The sequence below is a fragment of the Heterocephalus glaber genome, unplaced genomic scaffold (assembly GCF_053883595.1).
Source record: "Heterocephalus glaber isolate CG9 unplaced genomic scaffold, H.glaber_assembly_v1.0 deba00000818, whole genome shotgun sequence".
NCBI classification, from domain to species: domain Eukaryota; kingdom Metazoa; phylum Chordata; class Mammalia; order Rodentia; family Bathyergidae; genus Heterocephalus; species Heterocephalus glaber.
The window spans coordinates 13,645,920-13,669,061 of NW_028258164.1; the positions used below are offsets into that span (position 1 = coordinate 13,645,920).

The 23,142-nt window shown below is 43.8% G+C and overlaps 1 protein-coding gene and 1 pseudogene across 1 annotated transcript in view; one reads left to right on the forward strand and one right to left on the reverse strand.

Moving 5' to 3' along the window:
• LOC101724849 (GTPase IMAP family member 8) overlaps positions 1–23,142 on the forward strand; it is a 42,622-nt gene that overhangs the window by 3,321 nt on the left and 16,159 nt on the right. Inside the window, exons 4-6 of the mRNA XM_021240909.2 lie at positions 8,607–9,267; positions 11,416–11,461; positions 20,731–21,409. Coding sequence (XP_021096568.2) covers positions 8,607–9,267; positions 11,416–11,461; positions 20,731–21,409 — 1,386 coding nt within the window. The remainder of the gene's footprint in view (positions 1–8,606; positions 9,268–11,415; positions 11,462–20,730; positions 21,410–23,142) is intronic.
• On the reverse strand, positions 4,889–6,944 carry LOC106010699 (BCLAF1 and THRAP3 family member 3 pseudogene; annotated as a pseudogene).

Consider the following 23,142-nt stretch of genomic DNA (forward strand, 5'->3'; position numbering starts at 1 on the left):
GAGCACATCTCAGAGAGCACTGGGATGGTTTCTTAAGGGCAGGTTTGGGCTGCCCCCCATCTCAGGACTTCGATCTCCTTGAGTCAGGAGGAGTCTCGCGAGTCTTCATGCCTCGATGCAGTGCCTGGTTCTGGTGGACCCCTCCTTGTTTGCGTAACTGCACCTTCCTGGCTGTTTGATTTCCAGAGGTCCAGTCCCTTTCCCCGACCCCTGCTGAGAGCCTGAGGGGCAGCCGGGAAGGAAGGGGAGCTCAGCCTGCTAAGCCTGCGCTCTCGGCTCCTGTCGTTACTCACGCAGCCACTAGGGGACAGCGGACCTCCATCCTTCCTCTCTGCTGGCCTGGAATCTGAGGCGGTTTGCCTTCCACAGGAAAAATCGATTCCCTAACAGCTAATTTGCTGAAAGGTCATTTTGCAAAATAGTCAACTCAGCAAGTAATCATCTTGCTGAATCATCGAGGAGTTCCTAGAACTTTGGTTTTACTCTGACTCTCCTCAGATGCTTACTATTTCATTTATGAATTTTTTCTCTCCTCTGTTCACTGTCTTGTCTACGTTGGGCAGGCGACATCTCGCTAGGGCTTGACCTCTCCTAGGACCGACCTTCACCTCCCGCGGAACTGTGCTGAGGTGCTCTAACATTTTGCTCTCATCATTTTAATGAGTTGGTTTTATATGGATTGCCCTAGTACCCTGGGAAGGAGATTTGTCCCATTCTGGGTCCTTCTTTATTGAGGGAGGAGGAGGAGGGAGAGAGATTTTCTATTTTCCCACCAACATGTGGCCTCAGTGTCTCCAAAAGCCCTTTTGGGCCAGCCTAGCCCAACCAGCTTTCCTCTAGGTTGGTATCGTGGAAAAGGCACCCTCAAGGCTAGCATGGGAAGACAGCCCAGGGAATAGGACAGCCTGGCCCATACCTTAGCAGTTGGGAGGGCTCAGCACCATCTTAGACGCTGAAAAAGCCAGTGAGAGTTCAAGTTGGTGGCTTCTGCACTGTGAGTGGGGAGCCCTGGGGAAGGACTTGCTCGCATGAACCTGAGCTCACGGGACTCCGGGAGCAAGGCAATCGGGTCCCACCAGGGCTGTGCAGCCTGATTGGTCCAGGAAGGGTCAGAAGTCATCAGAATCATGGAGACAGAAAACAGGGAGGGGGCGTGGCCCAGGGAGCCTAGTGTTCCCTCTGTGTCCTGTGTGGCAGTGTGGAAAAGCCTCGGAGTGCAGTGCACCACAGTGTACTTAGTGCGACTGCACGGTACACTTGAAGACCACTGTGGTGGGAAATGTAACATTGTATGGATTTTGCTATAGTCAAGTGCTGAACGTCCTTGGGAAGTCGAGACCAGGGAACTGGGACACGATGATCTCTCTCAAAAGAGCATTGCGTCTTGTGAAACACAGGAAACCATCAGGTTCTGCTGTTCTGGAATTCTGCTCGCTGGGGAGAAGCTGTCATTCATCCCAAGGCGGCTCCAGTTGGTGGGCTCGGGCCTCAGGCTGCAGGTTTTAGGGACACCCTTGGGGAAAAAGGGGAGACTTGTTACAGGAAGGTGTAAAGGCTGCTTCAGGGTTAAATGAGGTGGGAAGCTGGTTGGAGGAAACAATGTCTTCATATTTTTACCTAGATCTTGGGAAGACCAGGCAAGAGAGGTGGTTGCGGGGACCACGGGCCAAGGCCTGCTGTGAGGGGCTGCGCTCCTACAGTCTTTTGTTGTGTGGGGACCCCAGCAGGTGGAGGTCTGGGGAAGGTGGTGTGGTGTGGCCTGTCCCCTGCCTCAGTTCCATCTGCTCCTGTGTGTGTCAACCCCGCGCCTGGCACTCTGCACTTCCTGTGTGACTGCACTCTGCCTCTGTTGTTGCGAAACCTATTAGTAGAAACCTCTTCCTTTCCAGACACACTCAGAAATCCTCCTGCTGGGGTTTCAGGCCCTCGAAGTGTGGTCATGTCCCCGCTGTCCCCATCTCTTAGCTCCAGGCCTTCCTTAGGAGTCACTGCCACTGGCCTGAGGGGAACCAGCAGCTGCTTCCACCCAGCGGAGGATGGAGGGATGGGACAAGGCCAAGTGTGGAGGTCCTGAGGCAGTGGGAGGCCAGAGGCCAGGCCTGAGGTATGTGTGCAATGTGTGTGTGTGTAGAGTGTGTGTGTGTGTGGAACGTGGGTGTGTTGTGCTAGCACATGAATGTGGGAGTGAGGATGGGCTTGGCCCATGGAAGCTGGCTTGGATTTCAGGGCTCTGTGGAGGTTTCCTCCGGGTTCAGTGTGTCACCCTAACCTGGACAAGCACACTCGCCAGGACAGCCATGTGGGCAGCTTTCCTAGGAGGAGATGTGCCAGGAAAGCATGCTCAGCCTGAAGAGGAGGAGGAAGAGGGCGGGGGAAGGCAGGGTAGAAGGGGAGGAACAAGGAGGTAAGGAGTCTTCTTAGGAGCCTTCTCACTTGGGTCAGTGCCACTGAGCAGTCCCCAGGAAGACGTCAGAGGGTGCTATTGGCACTGCCAGCCTTTCTGAGAGGCAGAGGACAGGGACAGTGATTTTCCATGTCCAGTCTTCTAACACTTCCCAGCCTTCACAGTTAGGATCCCACTGCCTGGGCACTGAAGGTCATAAATACTCCCAAAATCATAATCTGGAATTCACCTGTATGAAGCCCACCTGTTAGCCCTTCCCTTCCTCTTGATGACTGACTTGCTGTGCTGGGCTCTGGAAGCTTCTCTGAGCACTTTCTTGGTGGGTTGGGACTGTCCTCAGATGTGGGACAAAACCTTGTGTCACAGGAAGCTTTTGTCAGATGCCTGGGCCCACGGCCCTGGTGGGCCATGTTCTAAGAAGAGGATTAATGTTTAGAGGCTTGTCTTCTGGCTCTGTGGGGCCATTGTCCTCTCTTCTGGAAGAAGTATTCCTCTCTCTCTGGAACTAAGACATCTGAGCCAGCACAGCACGAGGCCTGGGGGACAGGAAGCAAAAGTTTTGCTTGTGGGTCACTTGAGGTAATGCTGAATGATGAGACATGGAACTCATAAGGTAATTTTTTAAAATTAAATTAAATTCTATGTAAAGTTGTACCTATTAACAGGGTACCATGTGATGTTTCAATACATGTAGAGATTGTATAATGTTTCAGTCAGGTTAAACATAACTCTCTTCTCAAATATTTATCATTGCTTTATGCTAAAAACATTCAAAATCCTTGCTTCTAGCCCTTTGAAATAGATGGTCACTCACTGTCCATAGCGATAGCACAGAACTTCTTTCTCTAGTCTAACCCGTTGACCACCCTGTTCCCACCCCTCAGTCCCTCCTGCTCCTCCCTGCCTCTGGCAATCACCATTCTGCTCTCAACTCCAGTGAGATCAACTCTTCTATTCTCTACTTTTTTTTTTGGTACCGGGGATCAAACCCAGGACCTTGTGCTTGCAAGGCAGGCAGTGGAACCACTGAGCTAAATCCCCAGCCCTCATTCTTTTTTTTTTTTTTTTATGCCTGAGTGGTATTCCATTGTGTATATGTATTATATTTTAAAAATCCATCCATTAATTGATGGACACTTAGGTTGCATTTCTTGGCACTGTCAATAGTGCTGTAGGGCCGGGGATTTAGCTCAGTTGCCCAGTGCCTGCCTCACAAGCGCAAGGTCCTGAGTTCAATCCCCGGTACTGAAAAAAACAAAACAAAACAAAAAACCCAGTGCTGTAATAACCATGGACTAGCCAGTGTCTCTTCAACATACTGATTTTATTTTCTTTGGGTATATCCCCAGGAGTGGGATGGGTGGATCATATGATAGTTCTATTTGTTTTTTTTTGGTACCGGGGATCAAACTTGGGACCTTGTGCTTTTGAGGCAGGCGGCGAAACCACTGAGCTAAATCCCTTGACCATTATAGTTCTATTTTTAATTAACTGGGGAACTTTATGCTGCTTTCCATAGTGATTCTGTTATTTTTTTTAATTTTTTTTTTAAATAAGGTACTGGGACCTAAACATTTTGTTTAAAATTCCACCAATTGTATCTTACACATAGTGGGTACACAGTACATATCAACTGAACTGAAAATAAACAGTCTATAAGATGTGCTTGCAAAATGTGTAATGCTGTAGTAATAAAGTACAATTTTCAAATATGAGTTTTTGTCTGTCAGATTGTTTAAAAGCCTTTAAGAATATGATATGCACAAGCTTGCCCTGAGGGAAAAGTAAGATGGAATATAGGTTGTAAAATCTGCACATATTTCCACAATAGCATTTGGAAACTGGAAAAGAGCAAATAGTTGTGGAAAAAACCTGAATGAACATATTACTAAAAATTCAGTTCCTTCACAACTACCTGATGGAAAATTTAAAGCACCTTTTCTCTAGCCTTATTACAATATGAAATGTATGAATTATATAGGCCTTGATCTTCAGAAACTTAAGAAAACTTCAAGTTATAAGCCAAAATGTTATCAGAAAAAGAAAAACTTGGTATAAAATTACTACTGTAAGGCCACTGTTTAAAGTTCTTCCATTACAGACACTATACAATTCAGATACTTTTGTCTTTATTACATAAACAAAACTTTTGAACATATAAATGTCTGGATATAACTTGGTTAAGTTCTCTAGATGAAACCATGGTCAGAGAAAAATGCAACAACAAATAATGCCCTTCAAGTGATTCTATTCAAACTTTTTGCAAAAGGAACGGTAGTTAATACAACCTTTAAATTGAATACTGTAATTTAAAAGCAATTGTTAAGTGTAAAAAAGTTGCAACATTCCACTACTGAAAAATAAAGTTATTTTATCAAGAAAAATTACAGTGTTAGTGCCTTAGTGCCAATTCTAACTCCTGACAAAAAGAGATGCTCCCAGATATCTTCCTGTAGTGGCCTTTCCTTTTGCAATAATTCCAGATTAGGTTTCTGTGGCAACTTTCGTATATTCCTTTTCTTTCCCTGGTGACCTGTCCCTGAATTTATTAGTGATACATCCCATTGGACCAGCAAATCGTAAACATTGATATTTAGCCTGAATGTATAAGCTCTTCTGTACCAGGTCTGATTTATATTGGGGCTGGAATCTGCCACCTCTAAAGTAACTCTTAAAAGGTCTTTTAACGCTTTGCTGGTTTCTCTCAACGCCAGATGATTTCTGAGTAATATCTTTTCTCTGCATAGTATAATTCATGTAAGGTTGCTGAATAAATTTTCTAAAATTAGTTTTTATAAAATATGTAGGTTTCTGGAATCCATCAGTATGAATATTCTTCACCTTTGAAAAACTGGAATGCTGATCATTCCTCTCCGTAGCACTAGCTATGTGAAAAATGTGCTTATCTTCATTCTGTCACCACCCATTTCTCCTCCTTTCAATGTCATGTCGTAGGTCATTGGGATCTACTACTTTGACCAGAGTCTGATCTGATTCATATAGCATAGTTTGTTTATCCGAAGCTCTGCCAAAGATATATCTATTCTCCTGTGAATTTCTGGATCTGAATTCAATTGACTTTCTTTTACATCTGTATTGTGCATGTCTTGCATTTTTGAAAAACATTCATGTAGAGTAATGTTAGTTTATGGAAAATAATTTGCTTTAACTTGATGAATTATTATGATTTCCTGAGAACGTTCTCCTGTAGATTTGTTTTCATTATTCTGAGGTGAATCGAGATGTTCAAACACTGGATGAAAGTTCTCAGTTTTCCTGGATGGATCTACATTTTTCTTCACATCTACTTTAGCTGTAAGTGATTTCTTCCCAAGACTGGCAGGTGAGGGTTTCACATTGGCAAGGTTCTGACTTGTATCCGGTAGGTTACTGTAAGAGTTGTTCTCTTTTCTGCAGTCTTCTTCTTTCTTTATTTTTTTCTTCCATTTGTCATTAGAGGGCTTCAAATTAACTTCATTTTTATTTGAATGAGCACAGGGAATGCAGTCTTTCTTAGGTGGTTTAATAGGATCTTTGACTAGCCCACCTTCAGTCTCTCTGCCTCCCCCAGCATTAAAACAATCTGACTCTTTATTTACAGGGCTTTTTGGAGAATATTTTCTATCTTCTTCTTTCAAGTATTTCTGAGTTCTCCCATCAGCAAAGTCCTGGTCATCATCCGAGAGCTTATGCTTGTGGTGATAGTCACAGGACACTTTGGTTGCTGAACTTATCTCTGGATGTTCCCTCTCAGCATATCGATGAGCTTGGGGTCCAAAGTTCCGCTGATTCTTCTTCTCTTGGTAAGGTGGAAAAGAATGCTCAGGCTTCCACTTTGGGTTCCTGGCAGGCTCTCTGCTTTTGTATCTCTCCATGTCTAAAAAGAACTAATTCTTTTTGATGTGTGTCCATATTTTCTGAAATCACGATCCTCAGGATACCTCTTATGAAAAGAGCTTCTTGTGTCAAAGTCTTCTGGGCCTCTTCTAGGTGACTGGAAATATTTTTCTTCTTGGATCTTCTGGTGTCTGAACTCATCTTCATGCCACTTTCCTTCAAATGTAAAGGAATCTGTGATTGACCTCCTTCCTCCCCGACTTCCTCTCACTCTATAATTATCAGGAATATACCTCCCTTGCATTTTCTGGGGATAAGGATTCCTCTCATGCTCTTGGTAGGGTACACCTTCTGAGTATGGGGGCATATACTGAGGTCTTCTGTTGTCATCCCGTCTTCCAGGCGAGTATACTCGGTGAGGCTTATATGTGTAAACATTGTCAAAAGAGTTTCTTACGTCTGGGGAAGGTGATCTATATTCATAAGATCTATGATAGAAATTTCCGTGAGGGGGAATCTTTGTTTTACTCTGTCCATGTTTCTCATTGTCCATTCTCCAAGTATTGGGTCTTCTCAGATCTTTTCTATATTCACAGACATAATGCTCAGAAGGATATCTTTGCTTGTAGTCGTCAAAATTTCTAGGTACTGGTGATAAAGATCTGTGTTTCCACCTGGGGGATGGAGATAGTGACCATGCCATCCTTCGACCCATGAGCCACTATGTACTTTTTATACTAGCACGCTCACACTCGAGGCCCTGGGTCCTTCTATTCACTGGCCAGGATGTCCCCGCCGCCATCACCACCAGTACTTGTTATCTTTCGTCTTTTTGACAATAGCCATTACTGCTGGAATGCAGTAATATCTTACTGTGGTTCTGATTTATATTCTCTGATCTTTTATGATGTTGAGAATTTTTTCTTTTTTTCTTTTTGGTACTGGGGATCGAACTCTGGACCTTACGCTCGTGAACCAGGCAGCAGCACCACTGAGCTAAAAACCCGGCTCAAGAATTTTTTCATATACAAGTCATTTTCTTATACATCATCTCATTTGAGACATTTTTTTTTTGTACTGAGGATTGAATCCAGGACCTCAAGTATGCTAAGCAAGTGCTGTACCGCTGAGCTACATTCCCACTTTTCTCTTTAAAAATTTATTTTGAGATAAGATCTCCCTAAGTTGCCTAGGCTCGCCTTGAACTCGTGATCCTCCTGCCTCAGTCTCCCTTGTAGCTGGGATTACAAGTGTTTGCCACCACGCCCAGCTTTGAAGGTAAGGTGAATGTTCCATGCTTGGTGACATAAACCTCTAATCCCAGCTAATCTGGAGGCTGAGACAGGAGGATTGCAAATTTGAAGCTAACCTGGGCAATTTAGCAAGGTCCTGTCTCACACACACACACACACACACAGAGGCACACATCAGAAAACAAAATACAAACAAACATGCTGGGGATGTAGCTCAGTGCTCCCTGAGTTCAATCCCCAGTGCTGGAAAAACATTTCTTGACATAGACGATGCTACTTTCATCCTATGCCTGAGGACACAGAGTCTGGAATGGTTCAATGGTCACTGGAGATCTCAGCTAGTGAGCAGCAGAAGGGGCACCAGGCTGGCTCTTAGCCTGTAGTCATGCCCCCTCCACACTCCTCTGTCAGCTCTCCATAGCACGTGACAGGCATGGTTCCCATGAATGATGCTTTCTAGTTTGCATCCTGCAATGCAATATTAGAGTCTCATGTACACCCCACATTATACTTGCTAATGTGTTCATGTTACCACTTGATTGTATATGACAGTGTTTCCCAAACTTGGCTAGTCATTACTACTTAGCATTTGATGAATACAGATTTCCAGCCTCTTCCTTTGAGGTTCGATTTTTCAGATCTAGATAAACCTGCATTATTTTAAAATTTTTATGTTGTTTTGAGAAGTGGTCTCACTTGCTATGTTGCTCAGGCTGGTCTTGAGCTCCTGGACTCAAGTGATCCTCCTGCCTCACCCTCTTGTGTAGCTGGGACTGTAGGTGCCTACCATGGGACCCAGCTGAATCTGTATTTTTAGTAGCATCTGATCATTACTATTAGTTATGAGATTGCCTTGAACTTTGAAAGCTGTTTCCTTACTATGGTTTCTAACCTATCTGACTCGCCATGGTTCTGAATGGTGAAGAACTCTGAAAGAATAAGAGGGTTTGTTTCAGAGACAAGAGTGCAGTGAGATGCTGGGAATCAGTGTAGTGGGAGTTAGGACTTCAGGAGCAGAAGCTTTGAGGGAGAAGAGAGCATGAGCATTCTCATTGCACCCCACCTGCCCTGTGTGTGAGTGGATCCCTGATGTTTGCTTCTTGTCCCTGCAGAAGCAGCAGGAGCCGGTCTCAGGAGAGCTCATCCTTGGAGCAGGGCTGCACAAGGCCCAGCCTGCGACTCCTGCTGCTGGGGAAACAGCGTGCAGGAAAAAGTGCTACTGGGAACACCATCCTGGGCAGAGCTGCGTTTGACTCCAGGTTCAGCTTGCAGAATGTGACTGTGCGGTGCCAGAGAGAGACTGGGGCTGTTTTAGGGAGGCAGGTGGTGGTCATCGACACGCCTGACATCTTCTCCCCGCTAGCCTGTGTCGAAGCCAAACCAGGCAACATGGACCAGTGCTTGGAGCTCTCTGCTCCCGGCCTCCATGCGCTGCTCCTGGTGGTGCCCATCGGAAATTACACTGTGGAGGATGAGCAGACCTTCCAGGGCATCCAGGAGGAGTTTGGGGCAGAGGCCAGCAGGCACATCCTTATAGTCTTCACCAGGAAGGAGGAGCTGGGTGACAACTCACTGCAGGATTACATCGAAAGCAAAGAGTTTCTTAAAGTGTTGGTTGGAAGTGTTGAAGGCCGCTACTGTGCTGTGGACAACAAAGCGGATGAGGGTGAGCGGGCGGCCCAGGTGTTGCAGCTCCTCAGCAAGATCGAGCAGTTGGTGGAGAGTCAAGGACTATGGCACATGAACTTCAGAACCGAAGGCCACCGATTTCAGGCAAGAATTAGCTAGTGAGGAAATGGGCCAGGGCCCCGAGTTGAGGGAACAGGAGGAGATGTTCATCCATAGTCTGGAGTAGGAAGAGGGGTCAGACTCTGGGTCACTTCAGTGTCAGCAGAATGACTTCCGACTTCAGCCTTTGTCTTACATAATCCCTTGTATTAATGGATACACAAATGAATCTAGACTATTTCTTCCCCTGTCTTCACTGAAATCACCCTTTATGTTTTTTTCTCCTCTCCTTCTAGTGACTCTAAAGAGTGCTGAGTCTTCCTGCAGTCTTTGGCTTTAACAGCTGAGGCTGTTCTTGGGGCTTCATTCTGGCCCTTGTTCCACTCTTTGTTTTCTTACCAGTTGATCCCATGTTATTAATCCCTTCAGACTGCATGCCTTGGTCCGAAGTGAGTAACTCTAGCCCAGCTCCTGCAGTTCCAACTCCTTTACCCAGTCACCCTTTGGCGTCTCCAATGGAATCTCTTATCCTGTCTTACACTTACCCTGCCCAAGGTTTGAGACTTTCCTCTTAAACCTCTTAAGACTTCAGATTCCCGCTTTACTCAGCAAGCGGTGATACTGTCCACCCAATTTCTTCACACTGAAGCCCAGAGGTCAGCTTTGATACCATGGCCAGCTCTCATTGATAGATCACCAAGTCTTGTGCAACTAGCATTCCCGATTTCCAACTTCTGATCTCCATCCCCACAACCACCATCTGGTCCAAGCCAGTGTCCTTTCTTGCCTGTGCTATTTTAATCTGCTGATGACTCTCTCTATGCTCATTCTTGGCCCTTATCTCTCAATCCATTTCACTCACAATAGCCAGGGTGATACTTCATGTGATGTTTTTTAAGGTAAAGGAAAATGTACAGTATTTGCAACTAAGTTGAGGTTCCAGAATGCAGGCTTATCCTTTAAGGAGCTGACACTACAACTGAGAGACTTCTGCCTAGAAGCCCAGCACCCAGCCGCTCAGTGTAGGCAGGGAATGTTGGTACAGATGCACCTGAGCCTAGGTGTCAGAGGGTGAAAAGCCAGTGCAAGGTGAGCCAGGGAAAGAAAGTTTTGCTTGGAGAGACTTTTGGTTCTCTCTCTTTTTTTTGTTTTTGGTCCTTTTTTTTTTCAGGACCTTGAAGTTGCAAGGCAAGGTACTGCTGAGCTAAATCCCTGACCTGCAGAGACTTTTTAGAGGTGATAAATAATAAGACCAAACAGGATGGAAATAAGAGAGCAATTGGCACTTATTGAGCACCTACTAAATTCCAGACATACTTGACCAGCCCTTCCCAACAACTCTGTGTAAAGATGACCTGCAGTGGCAGTAGTGTCAAAGCTCAGGAAACTGAGCAATGTAAGGTGAAAGAAATCTGGTAATCAGAGCTAAATAGAGAGGACCCAGGGAGAAAGATGACTGAAGGTTCAACGATTTTGGGGGATGTCAGGAAAGAAAGCAGAGGGAGATTTCCTTGGCTGATATGGGGGAAATAACAAAGATAAGATTAGAGCCAGGTGTGGTGGTACACGCTTGTAATCCCTGCACTCTGGGAGGCTGAGGCAGGAGGATTATAAGCTTTGGTCTTACCTGGGCAATTTATTGAGATCCTGTCTCAAAATGAAAAAATCAGAAAGGACTGGAGGTGTGGCTCAGTGCAAAGTTCCTGGCTTCAAACCCCAGTAACGCAAAAAAAAAAAAAAAAAAAAAAAAAAATTGAAGTCTAGGATGTGTCTGAGAACAGCGGAAGAGAAAATCCCTCAAGATAGTGTATCACTATTTTTATTTGGGGGAAGCAATTACATGGATTCACAAGCCAGGAGGAAGAGATGTCAGTCCTGGGTTTGATTTTCTGTCCTGTTGTCTCCATCTGCCCACCTGATGGACCTCATGTCAGAAGTTTTAACTCCATACTGGGGGGCAGCAAGAGAAAGAGACCCTGGAGAGATCTCTACCTCTGGGAACCTGTCACAGTGGCATCAGTGGGGTTTGGGACAGGTCCACAAAGGCCAACTAGGTCCAGGACTGGGACCCTGGTTTGACCACATCCTAATCAGCAGGTTACTCTGCAGTATAAAATTGAATCTCCACTTCTTTACTTTGTGAAGAGATGAGATTATAGATATGCATGCATCATTTCCCACTTTATTTTCTAGGATTGTGTGAATGGAGCTGCCTGTCAGGAGAGGGCTGATCCACGTGGTAAGTCAATCCCTTTAAGATGGAAGGCTTATACCTGCACCCCTGTAAGGCACTATGTGGCCAAAGTGAAGTGGAAGAATTATGCATGTGAATCAGAACCCAAATGCACCTGGAGACCTCATTCACATGGGTGCCCACACCTGTCCCCAGAGAACTCTTGACACTTGTGAGTTGATGCAGCCCCAGCCAAGGTCCTGGACACAGTGCCTGTGTCCCTGGCCTACTCTGATGTGTTATGGACCTGTGTTTGCTTCCTGAGGCTTCTTTCTTAACTCAGTCTCTTCTTCCTGGTCTCAAGTTTTTCTTCCATGGGAAAGCAGAAATGACTTCTTCACGTTCAACGTCAACTTGCAGAGTTCACTGATGGGCAGCAGGTTCTGTGTGGTGGCCACCACCAACCTTATCACCTGCAGCCCTGCAGTGCACGAGAATCCCCTCTTTCCACTTAGGGGATACAATTTCCTCCATAACATAAACACATACAACATACAACCATCCATTCATGGATGGACATTTAGCTTATTTCAGGCCAGTCCGGTGCAAGAACTGAATATTCTGAGTCCCTGTCCTTATAGAACACCCAAAAATAATAAAGCTATCATTTCAATAGCAGCGATAATAATTGCAGTTGACATTCTATCCCAGGAAATGACATATAGATTTATATATAATTCGATCTTCATAGCATATAAAATCATATATATACATACATTAGTCCTCATATGGACCTTGCAAGGAAGGTGTCTTATTATCAATACCTTCTTTTTATAGATGTGAGGTCAGACAGCATTCAAAATTCTATTTGTGCCCTTCAGTCCAAACCCCAAGGACAAACATGCAACTGAATAAAATCGGGTTTAGGGGCTGAAGGTAGTGAGGGCAGAGCCACGTGTAGTGTCCTGGGACATCTCAGAGGCAGAGCACTTTTCATCAGCTCAGGCTAGGGGACTGAACAGAGGTGGGGCTTTGCTCTGGGTGGAGCGTGGTTAGGAGGTGGAAGTAGCCCTATGGCCAGGCTTAGAAATTCTTTTTTTTTTTTTAATTCTTTTATTGGTACATTTTAGGTATACAACACATTTACATTTCTCATTGGGAATTGTACCTTTACATGATCATATTTTTTCCCCATTCCTAGCCCTCCCTTCACGCCCTCCACCCTTCCCTATTTACAAAGACTTTATTTCCATTTTTTCCATTTCTCAGCATTTTTCCTTCCCCTTCTTTCCTTTCCCCTGCTCCTCCCACTACCCCTACCCCTTTGGACCTTTTCTTCCTATTTTACATTATCGATTATTCATTCTAATCATTGGTACATTTTAGGTATACAATATAATGACATTCATCAATGGAAATTTGCACCTTTACATAGTCTCTCTTGGTTCTTATTTTTCCCCCTTCCCCTGCCCTCCCTTCAACCTCTCCATCCCTCCCTATCTACAAAGACTTTGTTCCCATTTTCTCATATTCATTCCATTCCCTTCTTTCCTTTCTCCTACCCCTCCCACTTCCCCTTTGCCCCTTTTCTTCCTATTTCACATTCTCTATTATACCTTTTAGTTCTTATTTACACTTCCAGTTTCTCACACTAGAGAAACTATTTGGTATTTACACATGTGTGTCCTATTTATTATTTCACTTAAGAGTATCGCCTCAATGTGCATCCATTTAGCTATAAATGTCTCTAATTTCTCATTTTTTATGGCTGAGTAGTGCTCCATTTTATAAAAAAACCACATTTTCTTTATCCAGTCTCCAGTTGATGGGCATTTGGGCTGTTTCCAAGTTTTAGCTATTACAAACTGTGCTGCTATGAACATGGGTGCACATACATCACTGTGGTATGATTCTTTTAATTCTTTTGGGAAGATACCCAGCAGTGGAATAGTGGGGTCAAATGGGATTTCCAGTCCTAGTTCTTTGAGGTATCTCCATACTGATTTCCACAATGGTTGCACCAGTCTACACTCCCACCAGCAGTGGAGCAGGGTTCCTCTTTCCCCACAGCCCCACCAGCATTTGTTATTGGTTGATTTCATGATAGCAGCCGTTCTTTCTGGAGTGAGGTGGAATCTCAGCATTGTTTTCATTTGCATCTCTTGAATGACCAGTGATGTTGAACATTTTTTCATGTACTTATTTGCTATTTCTACTTCTTTGTCTGAGAAATGTCTGTTCATTTCAGATGCCCATTTTCAGATTGGGTCTTTAAATTTGGGAGGTCTGATCTTTTTAAGTTCTTTATAGATTTGAGATAGTAGACCTTTGTCTGAGGAACAGCAGGTGAAGATTTTTTTCCCACATTGTGGGTTGTCTCTTCACACTGCTGGTGGTTTCTCTTGCTGTGCAGAAGCTTTTTAATAAGAAGAGATCCCACTTGTTGATTGTGGTAGTTCACAGGCAACTGAGGTTTTGTTCATAAAATCTTTTTCTACACCAGTGCCTTCCAGAGTTCTACCTAACCTCTGTTCCAGCCAGTTCAGTGTTTCTATCTTAATATTTAGATCTTTAATCCATTTCGATTTTAGTTTAGTGGATGGTGAGAGATATAGGTCTAGTTTTAATCTTTGGCAAGTTGAAACCCAATTTTTCCAGCACCACTTATTAAAGAGGCTATCTTTCATCCAGTGAGGGCATTTGACTCCTTTATTGAAGATGAGATGGCTGAGTGTGTCTGGAATTGTTTCTGCATCTTCTAATCTGTTCCACTGGTCCTCAGGTCTGTTTCTTTGCCAGTACCATGCTGTTTTTATCACAGTAGCTTTGTAGTATAGTTTCAAGTTGGGGATTGTGATACCCCCTGCCATGTCTCTTGTTACCTAGAATTGCTTTTGCTATTCTGGGTCTCTTCTTGTTTCAAATGAATTTTTGGATTGTTTTCTCATGGTCCATGAAGTATTCTGCTGAGATCTCAGTTGGAATTGCATTGAATCTATATAGCAGTTTTGGAAGTATGGCCATTTTCACTATATTGATCCTTCCTACCCAGGAGCAGGGGATGTCTGTCCATTTTCTGATAGCATCTTCAGTCTCTCTTTTCAGAGTGCTATAGTTTTCAGAGAAGAGGTCTTTGATTTCTTTCATTAGGTTGATTCCTAGGTATTTCAGTTTTTTGGATGCTATTGTGAAGGAATTATTTGCCCTATTTCTCTCTCAGTGAGTCTGTTGTTTGTGTAGAAGAGAGCTATTGATTTTTTTTGTGTTGGCCTTGTATCCAGCTACTTGACTGAATTTGGTTATTAAGTCTAGAAGACTTTTGGTGGAGTTCTTGGGGTCTTCTATATAGAGTGTCATGTCATCTGCAAATAATGACAGTTTGACTTCTTCATTTCCTATCTTTATTCCTTTTATTTCTTTCTCTTGTCTAATTGCCGTGGCTAATGTTTCCAAAACAATATTGAACAAGAGTGGTGATAGTGGATATTCTTGTCTTGTTCCTAATTTGAGTGTGAAGTATTTCAGTTTTTGACCATTTAGTATGATATTGGCTGTTGGTTTTTCATAGATGGCTTTTATCAGTTTAAGGCAGAGACCATCTATTCCAATTTTTTGTAGGGTTTTTTCAAATTATAAATGCACGTTGGATTTTGTCAAATGCTTTTTCTGCATCTATGGAGATAATCATATGGTTTTTGTCCTTGGCTCGATTGATATAGTGTATTACATTGATTGATTTGCCTATGTTGAACCATCCCTGCATCCCTGGGATGAATCCCACTTGATCAGGGTGTATGATCTTTTTGATGATCTTCTGTATTCTATTTGCCAGTATCTTCTTAAGAATTTTTGCATCTATGTTCATTAGTGAGATTGGCCTATAGTTCTCTTTTTTGGTTGGGTCTTTCTCTGCTTTGGGGATCAAGGTGATGCTTGCCTCCAGGAATGAATTTGGGAGTATTGCTTCCCTTTCAACTTCACTGAAGAGTTTAAATAGGAGTGGCAATAGTTCCTCTCTAAATGTCTTGTAGAACTCAGCAGTGAGGCCATCAGGACCCGGGCTTTTCTTTGTTGGCAAGTTTTTAATTACATTTTCAATTTCATTGATTGATATTGGGTTGTTTAGAATTTTTAGGTCTTCTTTGTTCAACTTTGGTAATTCATACATATCTAGGAATCTGTCCATTTCTTCTGTTTTATCCATCTTATTGGTGTATAGGTTCTCGAAATAGGTATTGATGATCCTCTGGATTTCTGCTGGGTCTGTTGTAATTTCACCCTTTTCTTCCCTAATTGCATGGATTTGGGGCTTTTCTTTCCTTTTTCTGATAAGGTTGGCTAAGGGTTTGTCAATTTTGTTGATTCTTTCAAAGAGCCAACTCTTGGTTTCATTGATATTTTGTAACATTCTCTTAGTCTCCATTGCATTGATTTCTCCTCTGATCTTTATAATTTCCTCTCTTGTATGAACTTTGGGGTTGTCCTGCTCTTCTTTTTGTAGAAGCTTGAGGTTCAGCATCAGGTTGTTTAATTGGGCTCACTCTGTTTTCCTAATATGCGTATTCACTGCTATGAATTTCCCTCATAAGACTGCTTTCATTGTGTCCCATAGATTCTGATATGTTGTATTGTCATTGTCATTTAATTGAAGGAACTGTCTGATTTCTTCTTTAATTTCCTCTGTGAACCATTGGTTATTTAGAAGTGTGTTGTTCAATTTCCACGTGTTTATGAAGATTTTCCAGTTTCTTTTGCTATGGATCTCCAATTTCATCACACTATGGTCTGATAACACACAGGAGATAACTTTAGTTCCTTTGCACTTACTTAAACATGTTCTGTGCATAAGTATGTGGTCTATTTTGGAGAACCATCCCTGTGCAGCTGAGATGAAAGTGTATTCTGATTTTGTGGGGTGGAGCACTCTGTAAACATCTGTTAAGTTCATTTGTTCAAGAGTTCACTTGAGTTCTAGCATTTCATTACTTATTTTTTGTCTAGTTGATCTATTTGTGGCAGTGGGGTATTGAGGTCCCCCACTACAATTGTATTAGTGTATATATGACTTTTCATGTCCGTTAGTATTTGCATTATATAGTTGGGTGCACTAGTGTTTGGTGCATATATATTTATGATTGTTATCTCTTCCTGTTGGATGGTTCCCTTTACAAGGATGTAGTGTCCTTCTTTGTCTCTCTTAATCAATGTTGGTTTGAAATCTACTTGATCTGCAAAGACGATAGCTACTCCTGCTTTTTTCAGGTTCCCGTCACATGGAGTATTGTTTTCCACCCTTTAACTTTCAGTCTATGAGTTTCCTTTTGAATTAAGTGTGTTTCTTGTATGCAGCATATTGTTGGATTTTGCTTCTTGACCCATTCTGCCAGTCTATTTCTTTTGATTGGTGAATTGAGACCATTAACATTGATGGTTATAACTGATACGTATTGACTTATCATTTTCATGACTTTTTCTTTTTGTTGGATTCTCCCCCTTTACATTTAGTTTCTTGTCATGCCCAATGGGTTCATTCTGCTTTGCTTCCTGGGGTTGTGATCCTCAATGTCTGTTCCTAGGACATTGTCTAAAATTTTTTGGAGTGCTGGTTTGGTATTCATGAAGTTCCTAAGGTATTCTTTGTCATGAAAATATCTTATTTCTCCATCCATTTTGAAAGATAGTTTTGCAGGGTACATCAATCTGGGTTGGAGGCTGTTTTCCTTTAGGGCTTGAAATATATCACTGCAAGCTCTTCTTACCTTGATGGTTTGTGCTGAGAATTCTGCTGTGATTCTGATGGACTTTCCTTTGTATGTGATTTGTTTTTTTTCTCTAACTGCTTGTAGAACTTTGTTCTTCTGTTGAGCTTCTGGAATCTTAACAATTGTATGCCTATATGTAGAATTTTTTTTTTTGATCAAGGCTATTTGGAGTCCTATAGGCCTCACTTATCTGTATGTCAAGTTCTTTTCCCCTGCTTGGGAAATTTTCTGCCATTACTTCTGTGAACAGGTTTTTTTTTTTATGTCATCTGCACTCTCTCCTGTTTCTTCGTTGACTCCAATCAGTCTTATATTATTCTTCTTTGCATCATCTAGCAGCTGCTGGATTGATTTCTCATGGTCCCTTACAATTTTACAGCAATTTTTCTTTTCCTGGTCATTAATTGCAATCTTATATTCTATATCTGAAATTCTGTCCTCACATTGGCTCATTCTGCTGTGTAGAATTTCAGTAGAGTTTTTGATCTCCTGGAAATCTATTTGCATCTGTTTTATGGATTCCATTTGTTTCCTATGTTGGGATTCCATCATGTTCCTCAGATCCTCTCTAGATTTATTAATCATGTCTTGCACTATAAGCACAATCTCTGCTGTTATCTGAGAAATTATTTCTGATTTCATTATTTCCAGATCCTCTTTTGTTGCCAGTTCAGGGAGTCCAGGTGGTTGAGTATCAGAGTGTTCCATCTCATTTCCCTTTGGGGTTGCTGTAGGTCTCTGGAAGTCTGGTTTTGAAACTTGTTTACTTGTCTTCTCATTTTGACCTGGGTCGGGGGGGGGGATGTTGTTGGCACGTGCATGGCTCAGCTCCTCTGAGCTGGGAGTGGTGGGATAGTGGCTCAGAAGCCCCTTCTTCTGGGCTGGTTGTGGTGGGATGGACAGTGGTCTGCAAGCCCCTTCCTCTACAGGCTTAGAAAGTCTTACCTCAGCCAGGTATTTAGCTCAGTGGTTCCACCACCTGCCTTGCAAGGGCAAGGTCCTGGGTTCGATCCCCAGTACCAAAAAAAAAAATCTTACCTCAGAAGTGGTAAGTGTGGAGTCAGGCTGGCATTGTCACTTGTTAGTCAGAATAGGGACATTTGGGCCACCCTCTTGATTTCATCTGTGTTCAGACATATTTTGGAGTGGGCATGGTCACTGAGCACTGATGTCTAATACTCTGCAGCACTGGTGATGGGGAACAGGAGGATTCTGTGTCCTCTGGTGATCATTGGTCCACTCCTGGCTTTGGACACTATTTTTTTGTGGTTGTTTATTTATTTATTTATTTATTTTTTGTGGTACTGGGGATTGAACTCAGGACCTTGTGCTTGAAAGGCAGGTGCGGTGCCACTGAGCTAAATCCCCAGCCCTCTGGACACTGTTTTTAAGCACTGTGCTAGGTTGGCTTTCTTATTTTGAAGAAATAATGATTTAGTGTTCTGGCAAGAATAATAAAGGAAGATTCACAGGACCTTGTTTGTGTGGTTTTGAGGATAGCACTTTTGGGTCAGGTCTCACAAACACGTATTTGTTTTTTCAGGGTTTTTTTTGTTTTTGAGAGTCTTACTGACAAACACCTTTTTGTGCAGGAACCTGAGTCATTAGCAGGAGTTTGGTTGAAAGGTGTGCAAGGTGCTACTGTGTGGAGCAAGGTCCCAAGGGTGGGGGGGCTTCGACGCCTGGGCTGGGCACTTGGCACTGGTGCTGAGATGGTTTGGGATCTGTGGTACTGTGCTATTCTCTTGAGCCTGACCTCTCTTGGGTTCTTGCTCTACTGGAGCCGGGAGTCTATTTTAAAGAAAGCGTGAGTGCCAGTGACACTTAGTACAGGAAGTAAGACATGAAGGTAGTCAGGAGCCAAGGAGCAGGAGAGCAGTGCTCATGAAGGACAGGTCTCACTGGCACCGGGTGGCTTTAGTGCCCTGGCCACTCCACACTCTCTGCTACCGACTCCTCACTGACTGCTACCATCCTGGTGACCTGAGCTGAGACCTTCCATTCTTTCTCACCCTATTCTCTTCTAATTTGGAATCCTCACCAAGGAAAAGCACCAGACCCCAAAGAGTGGCATTAGTTTTTTGGAGACTCCTGTCAAAGTACAGATGTGGCAGACAGATAGTCAGGGAGGCTGGAAGGGCTTTCAAACCCATTTTGGAGAACAGGTAGGTTTGAGCTAGCTGGGTGGGAAGCTGATGAATCTCAGAGTATTCTACAACTTGAAGACTAGGAGAGGGACTGACTGTGCCTCTTGGGAGGGGGCAGAAGACAGCAGTACTGAAGGACATGAGGGTCATAGCGCTAATACAGGACAGGACAGGGAGGTTACACCAGATCTCTGGTGTGCTTGGGGACCAGATCCTAGATTTGGAGGCCGGGAATGAAACACAGGATACACGTGGGGTGCCAGAGCATGAAAGTGCTCCATTTCAAAGAAAGTGTAAGTATCATATCGATGAAATCATGGGTTCAGCAGAAGCAGCTCAACAATTTCTCCTGGAAGGAAGGGCATGGCTGGGTGCTTCTCCTTCTTTGCTTTGACTTTGATATCTGTAACCTGGCAAGGAGTTCACAAAAGAAGGCCTTTGTGAGGAGGCCCAGAGCCACAGGAAAGGCTAAGGAAACTCCCAAGGGATACATATGGCGAGGCTTCTGTGCTTCTGCAAATTCCACTTATAGGGATGTTTATTCTCCTTCTCCATCACCAACACACAGAACAGCCAGTGAGTATTTTTATTGTAACTACCAAATGCCCTTAACTCATCAGTGAAAGACACAGGAGATCCAGTATGATTTTGTGTGTGTGTGTGTGTGTGGTATTGGGGATTGAACTCAGGGCCTTCACACTAAGCTCCAACCCTTTTCTATTTTACTTTACTATTTTTTTGGTACTGGGGATTGAATTTGGGTCCTTGTGCTTGCAGGGCAGGTGGCGGAACCACTGAGCTAAATCCTCAGCCCCCTTTTTAATTTTTTGAGTCAGGTTTTCACTAAGTTGTTAAGTTGTCCGGGCCTGGGCTTGAACCTGGATCCTTCTCCCTCACCTTCCCAGAGAGCTGGGATTACAGGCATGCATCATCATACCTGGCTTCAATGTGATTTTAATGAGTAACCAATTTTAGTATGATCCAAGCAATAAACTTGCTGATCCACTGATGGCACATGGGGTTACTGTTTCATGAAAATCCCATTCTGGAGAGTAGCTTTTTAGGTACGTCAGAGGAGCTGGTGGGATTAACTATAGTTGTAGCAGAGACAGAAGACAGAAATGAGATGTGTAGACTGGATCTAGTGGGTGAGGGCACAAATAAGACCAGTGGCTTTCACAGGTGCCAGGGAGTCAGAGGAGATCCTGGGAGAAGGGTGCAGAGAGGATTCAGAGATCAGAGCAGAGCACGGGTGAGAGACTTTGTGAGCTGGGACAAGCCATCCTCATGGGTGGGCACAGACTGGCCAGGAGAGGAGATGCTGCCATGCTGTCTTGAGCACCCTCTCTGCTCCTATGAATGACTTGGAAAGATGAGTTCTATGCCAGTCCACAGTCACAAATCTGTTCCAATTTCTTTTGCACAGGAACCCTGAACATTATCCTCGTGGGAAGGAGTGGAGCTGGGAAGAGTGCAACCGGGAACACTATCCTGGGGAGACAGGCCTTCCTCTCTCAACTCCGAGCCCAGCCAGTCACCCAGACATGCCAGAGTGGCAGGAGGACATTGGATGGCCAAGATATTGTGGTCGTGGACACCCCGTCCTTCCTGGCTGGTGATGAGAGAAACCTATCCTGGTTAGAGGAAGAAGTTAAACGCTGTTTGTCTTTATGTGAGGGAGGAACCAAGATCTTTGTCCTGGTGCTCCAGCTCGGATGGTTCACTCAAGAGGACGAAAGAGCAGTGCTGAGCCTGGAGACCATCTTTGGAGAGGATGTTATGAAATACATGATTGTGCTGTTCACCCGGGAGGAAGACCTCAAGGGCGGGAAGATTGAAGATTACACTGAGAACACAGATAACAAAGCCCTTAAGAGTCTAATTGAAAAGCACAAGGGGCCAGTTTGTGCTTTTAATAACAGAGGCACTGACCAAGCCCGGGAAGCCCAGGTGAAAGATCTTTTGAAGAAGGCCAATGACCTGAGAAAAAGTCATGAGGGGTCTGGGTATTTCTCTACATGGGAGAATATCAGCCAACAAATTAAAAATGCCCAGAAAAAGTACAGTTGCAAAATATTCATAAGGACTTTAAAAAATATGCTTCAGTAGGTAGCTGAAAGGTCTGGGGTCTCTTCATATTAGGAACATTGTCATGCTGGGAGTGGGGTGGGATAGGGTAGGACCAGTGGGATGGTAGGAAGGCCCATGGCGTTCATGGTTTAAGAGGCTAATCCATGCTACCTTGTGGTCCTGTGGATATTTGTAGGCAAATAAATAGTCAGGCTGGAGCAGGGAAGAGTGGATTGTAAAGGAGAAAGAGGGAACAAGGCAGAAGAATTTAAAAGAAAGGGTTTGAATCTGATGGAGTCAGGACAGATACCACGGCCAAGGCCCACACTGGCTGTGGCATCAGATTACAGATAGTTGCACAACAACCGTGGGATTCAGGCACAGAGAGCGGCACAATGTCCGGTGTGCACCTGGGCATGGCTGGTGTTGGAGCGACTCCAGTGGGCCTCTCTGCGGCCCAGTCTGTCCTCCAGGTGCACTGGTTCTTCGAGCTCCCTGGTTTCCTTTGGGTGAGGCCCAGGGCTGGTGTCCTCCTCTCCTCACAGGGTAGCTCCTTCTTCCAGCCCTCTCCTTCCATGCCTGATGTAAAGCAGGACACAGACTCCCCTTCCTTGTCCTCGAGAAAACGAATAGATCTTTGAAGTTTCAAGAGATTTTATTGCGGATTAGCACAGCAAAGTAGGCTAGAACAAACATTGGAAGCATAGTACAATTTGAAGTTAGCGAATCTTGCAAAATTTTAACTTTGATTCTACATTTCCTGTAGAGGTCATTGGAAACTCCTTTACACTTTCCTCTGCCTTTTTTTTTTTTTTTGGTACCGAGGATTGAACTCAGGACCTTGTGCTTTCGAGGCAGGCAGCGGAACCACTGAGCTAAATCCCTGGCCCTCCCTCTGCCTTTAAAAAGAATTCATAAATATTAATAAATAGGTTAAAACTCAGACAACTCAAATAATAATGGTTGAAACACACTCAGGGCTCATTGTATCTCATATCAAAAAGCCCATGAGCACTCAGTGTTGGGCTGGTCAGCATCAGAATTCCAGCTTGCTCCTGTCTTTCTGCCCAGCTTCGGTGGCACATGAACCCCATGGTCGAGTGTTCCAAGGTGAGTGTTCTGTCCATGCTGAACAGGTTCTTTTGGAAGCTTCCGGAGGTGTGCAATGTGTGAAATCAGAACTATAGATTCTTCTCCCAGGGAGATAGGGAGTTGGATGTTTTCAATAATACCACTTTATTCATGCTTCAAGGACAAGAGCTAAGAGATAACTCTGTTATCTACTGTCTTTTCCCCTGACAACATTTGGTTACCTTCAAGATTAACTTATTTATAAGAGCATGGATTGTTACCATTAATACCCATAGGCGCCACCTATCTCTTAACATGGGAACTTCCTGAAAATGTGTGTGTAAATGTATTGAGTTCAATCAAATGGTAAGGATGAATAAGATTATGAATTTCCATTCTCTTCTGATCTCTTTTTTTTTCTGCCACCAAAAGAGCATGTGTCCATGGAGAGGCAATTGCGATGTCTTGAAGCAAGAGAGGCCTTTACCTTTTGAATGAGTGACAGTTACATGCGTGGCAGCCCTCTGTGGCTTACGGATCTCCCACACTGGATATTTTATCAGCACAAGGACAAATAAATATAACCGACATCAGAATCAGGAATATGAGAGGAGTAAATTCTGGAGGGCATTCTGGGCTTCTTCCTCTTTTGGTTGAAGGCAGGAACAAATGCCAGTGTGCCACCTGTGGCTGAGCA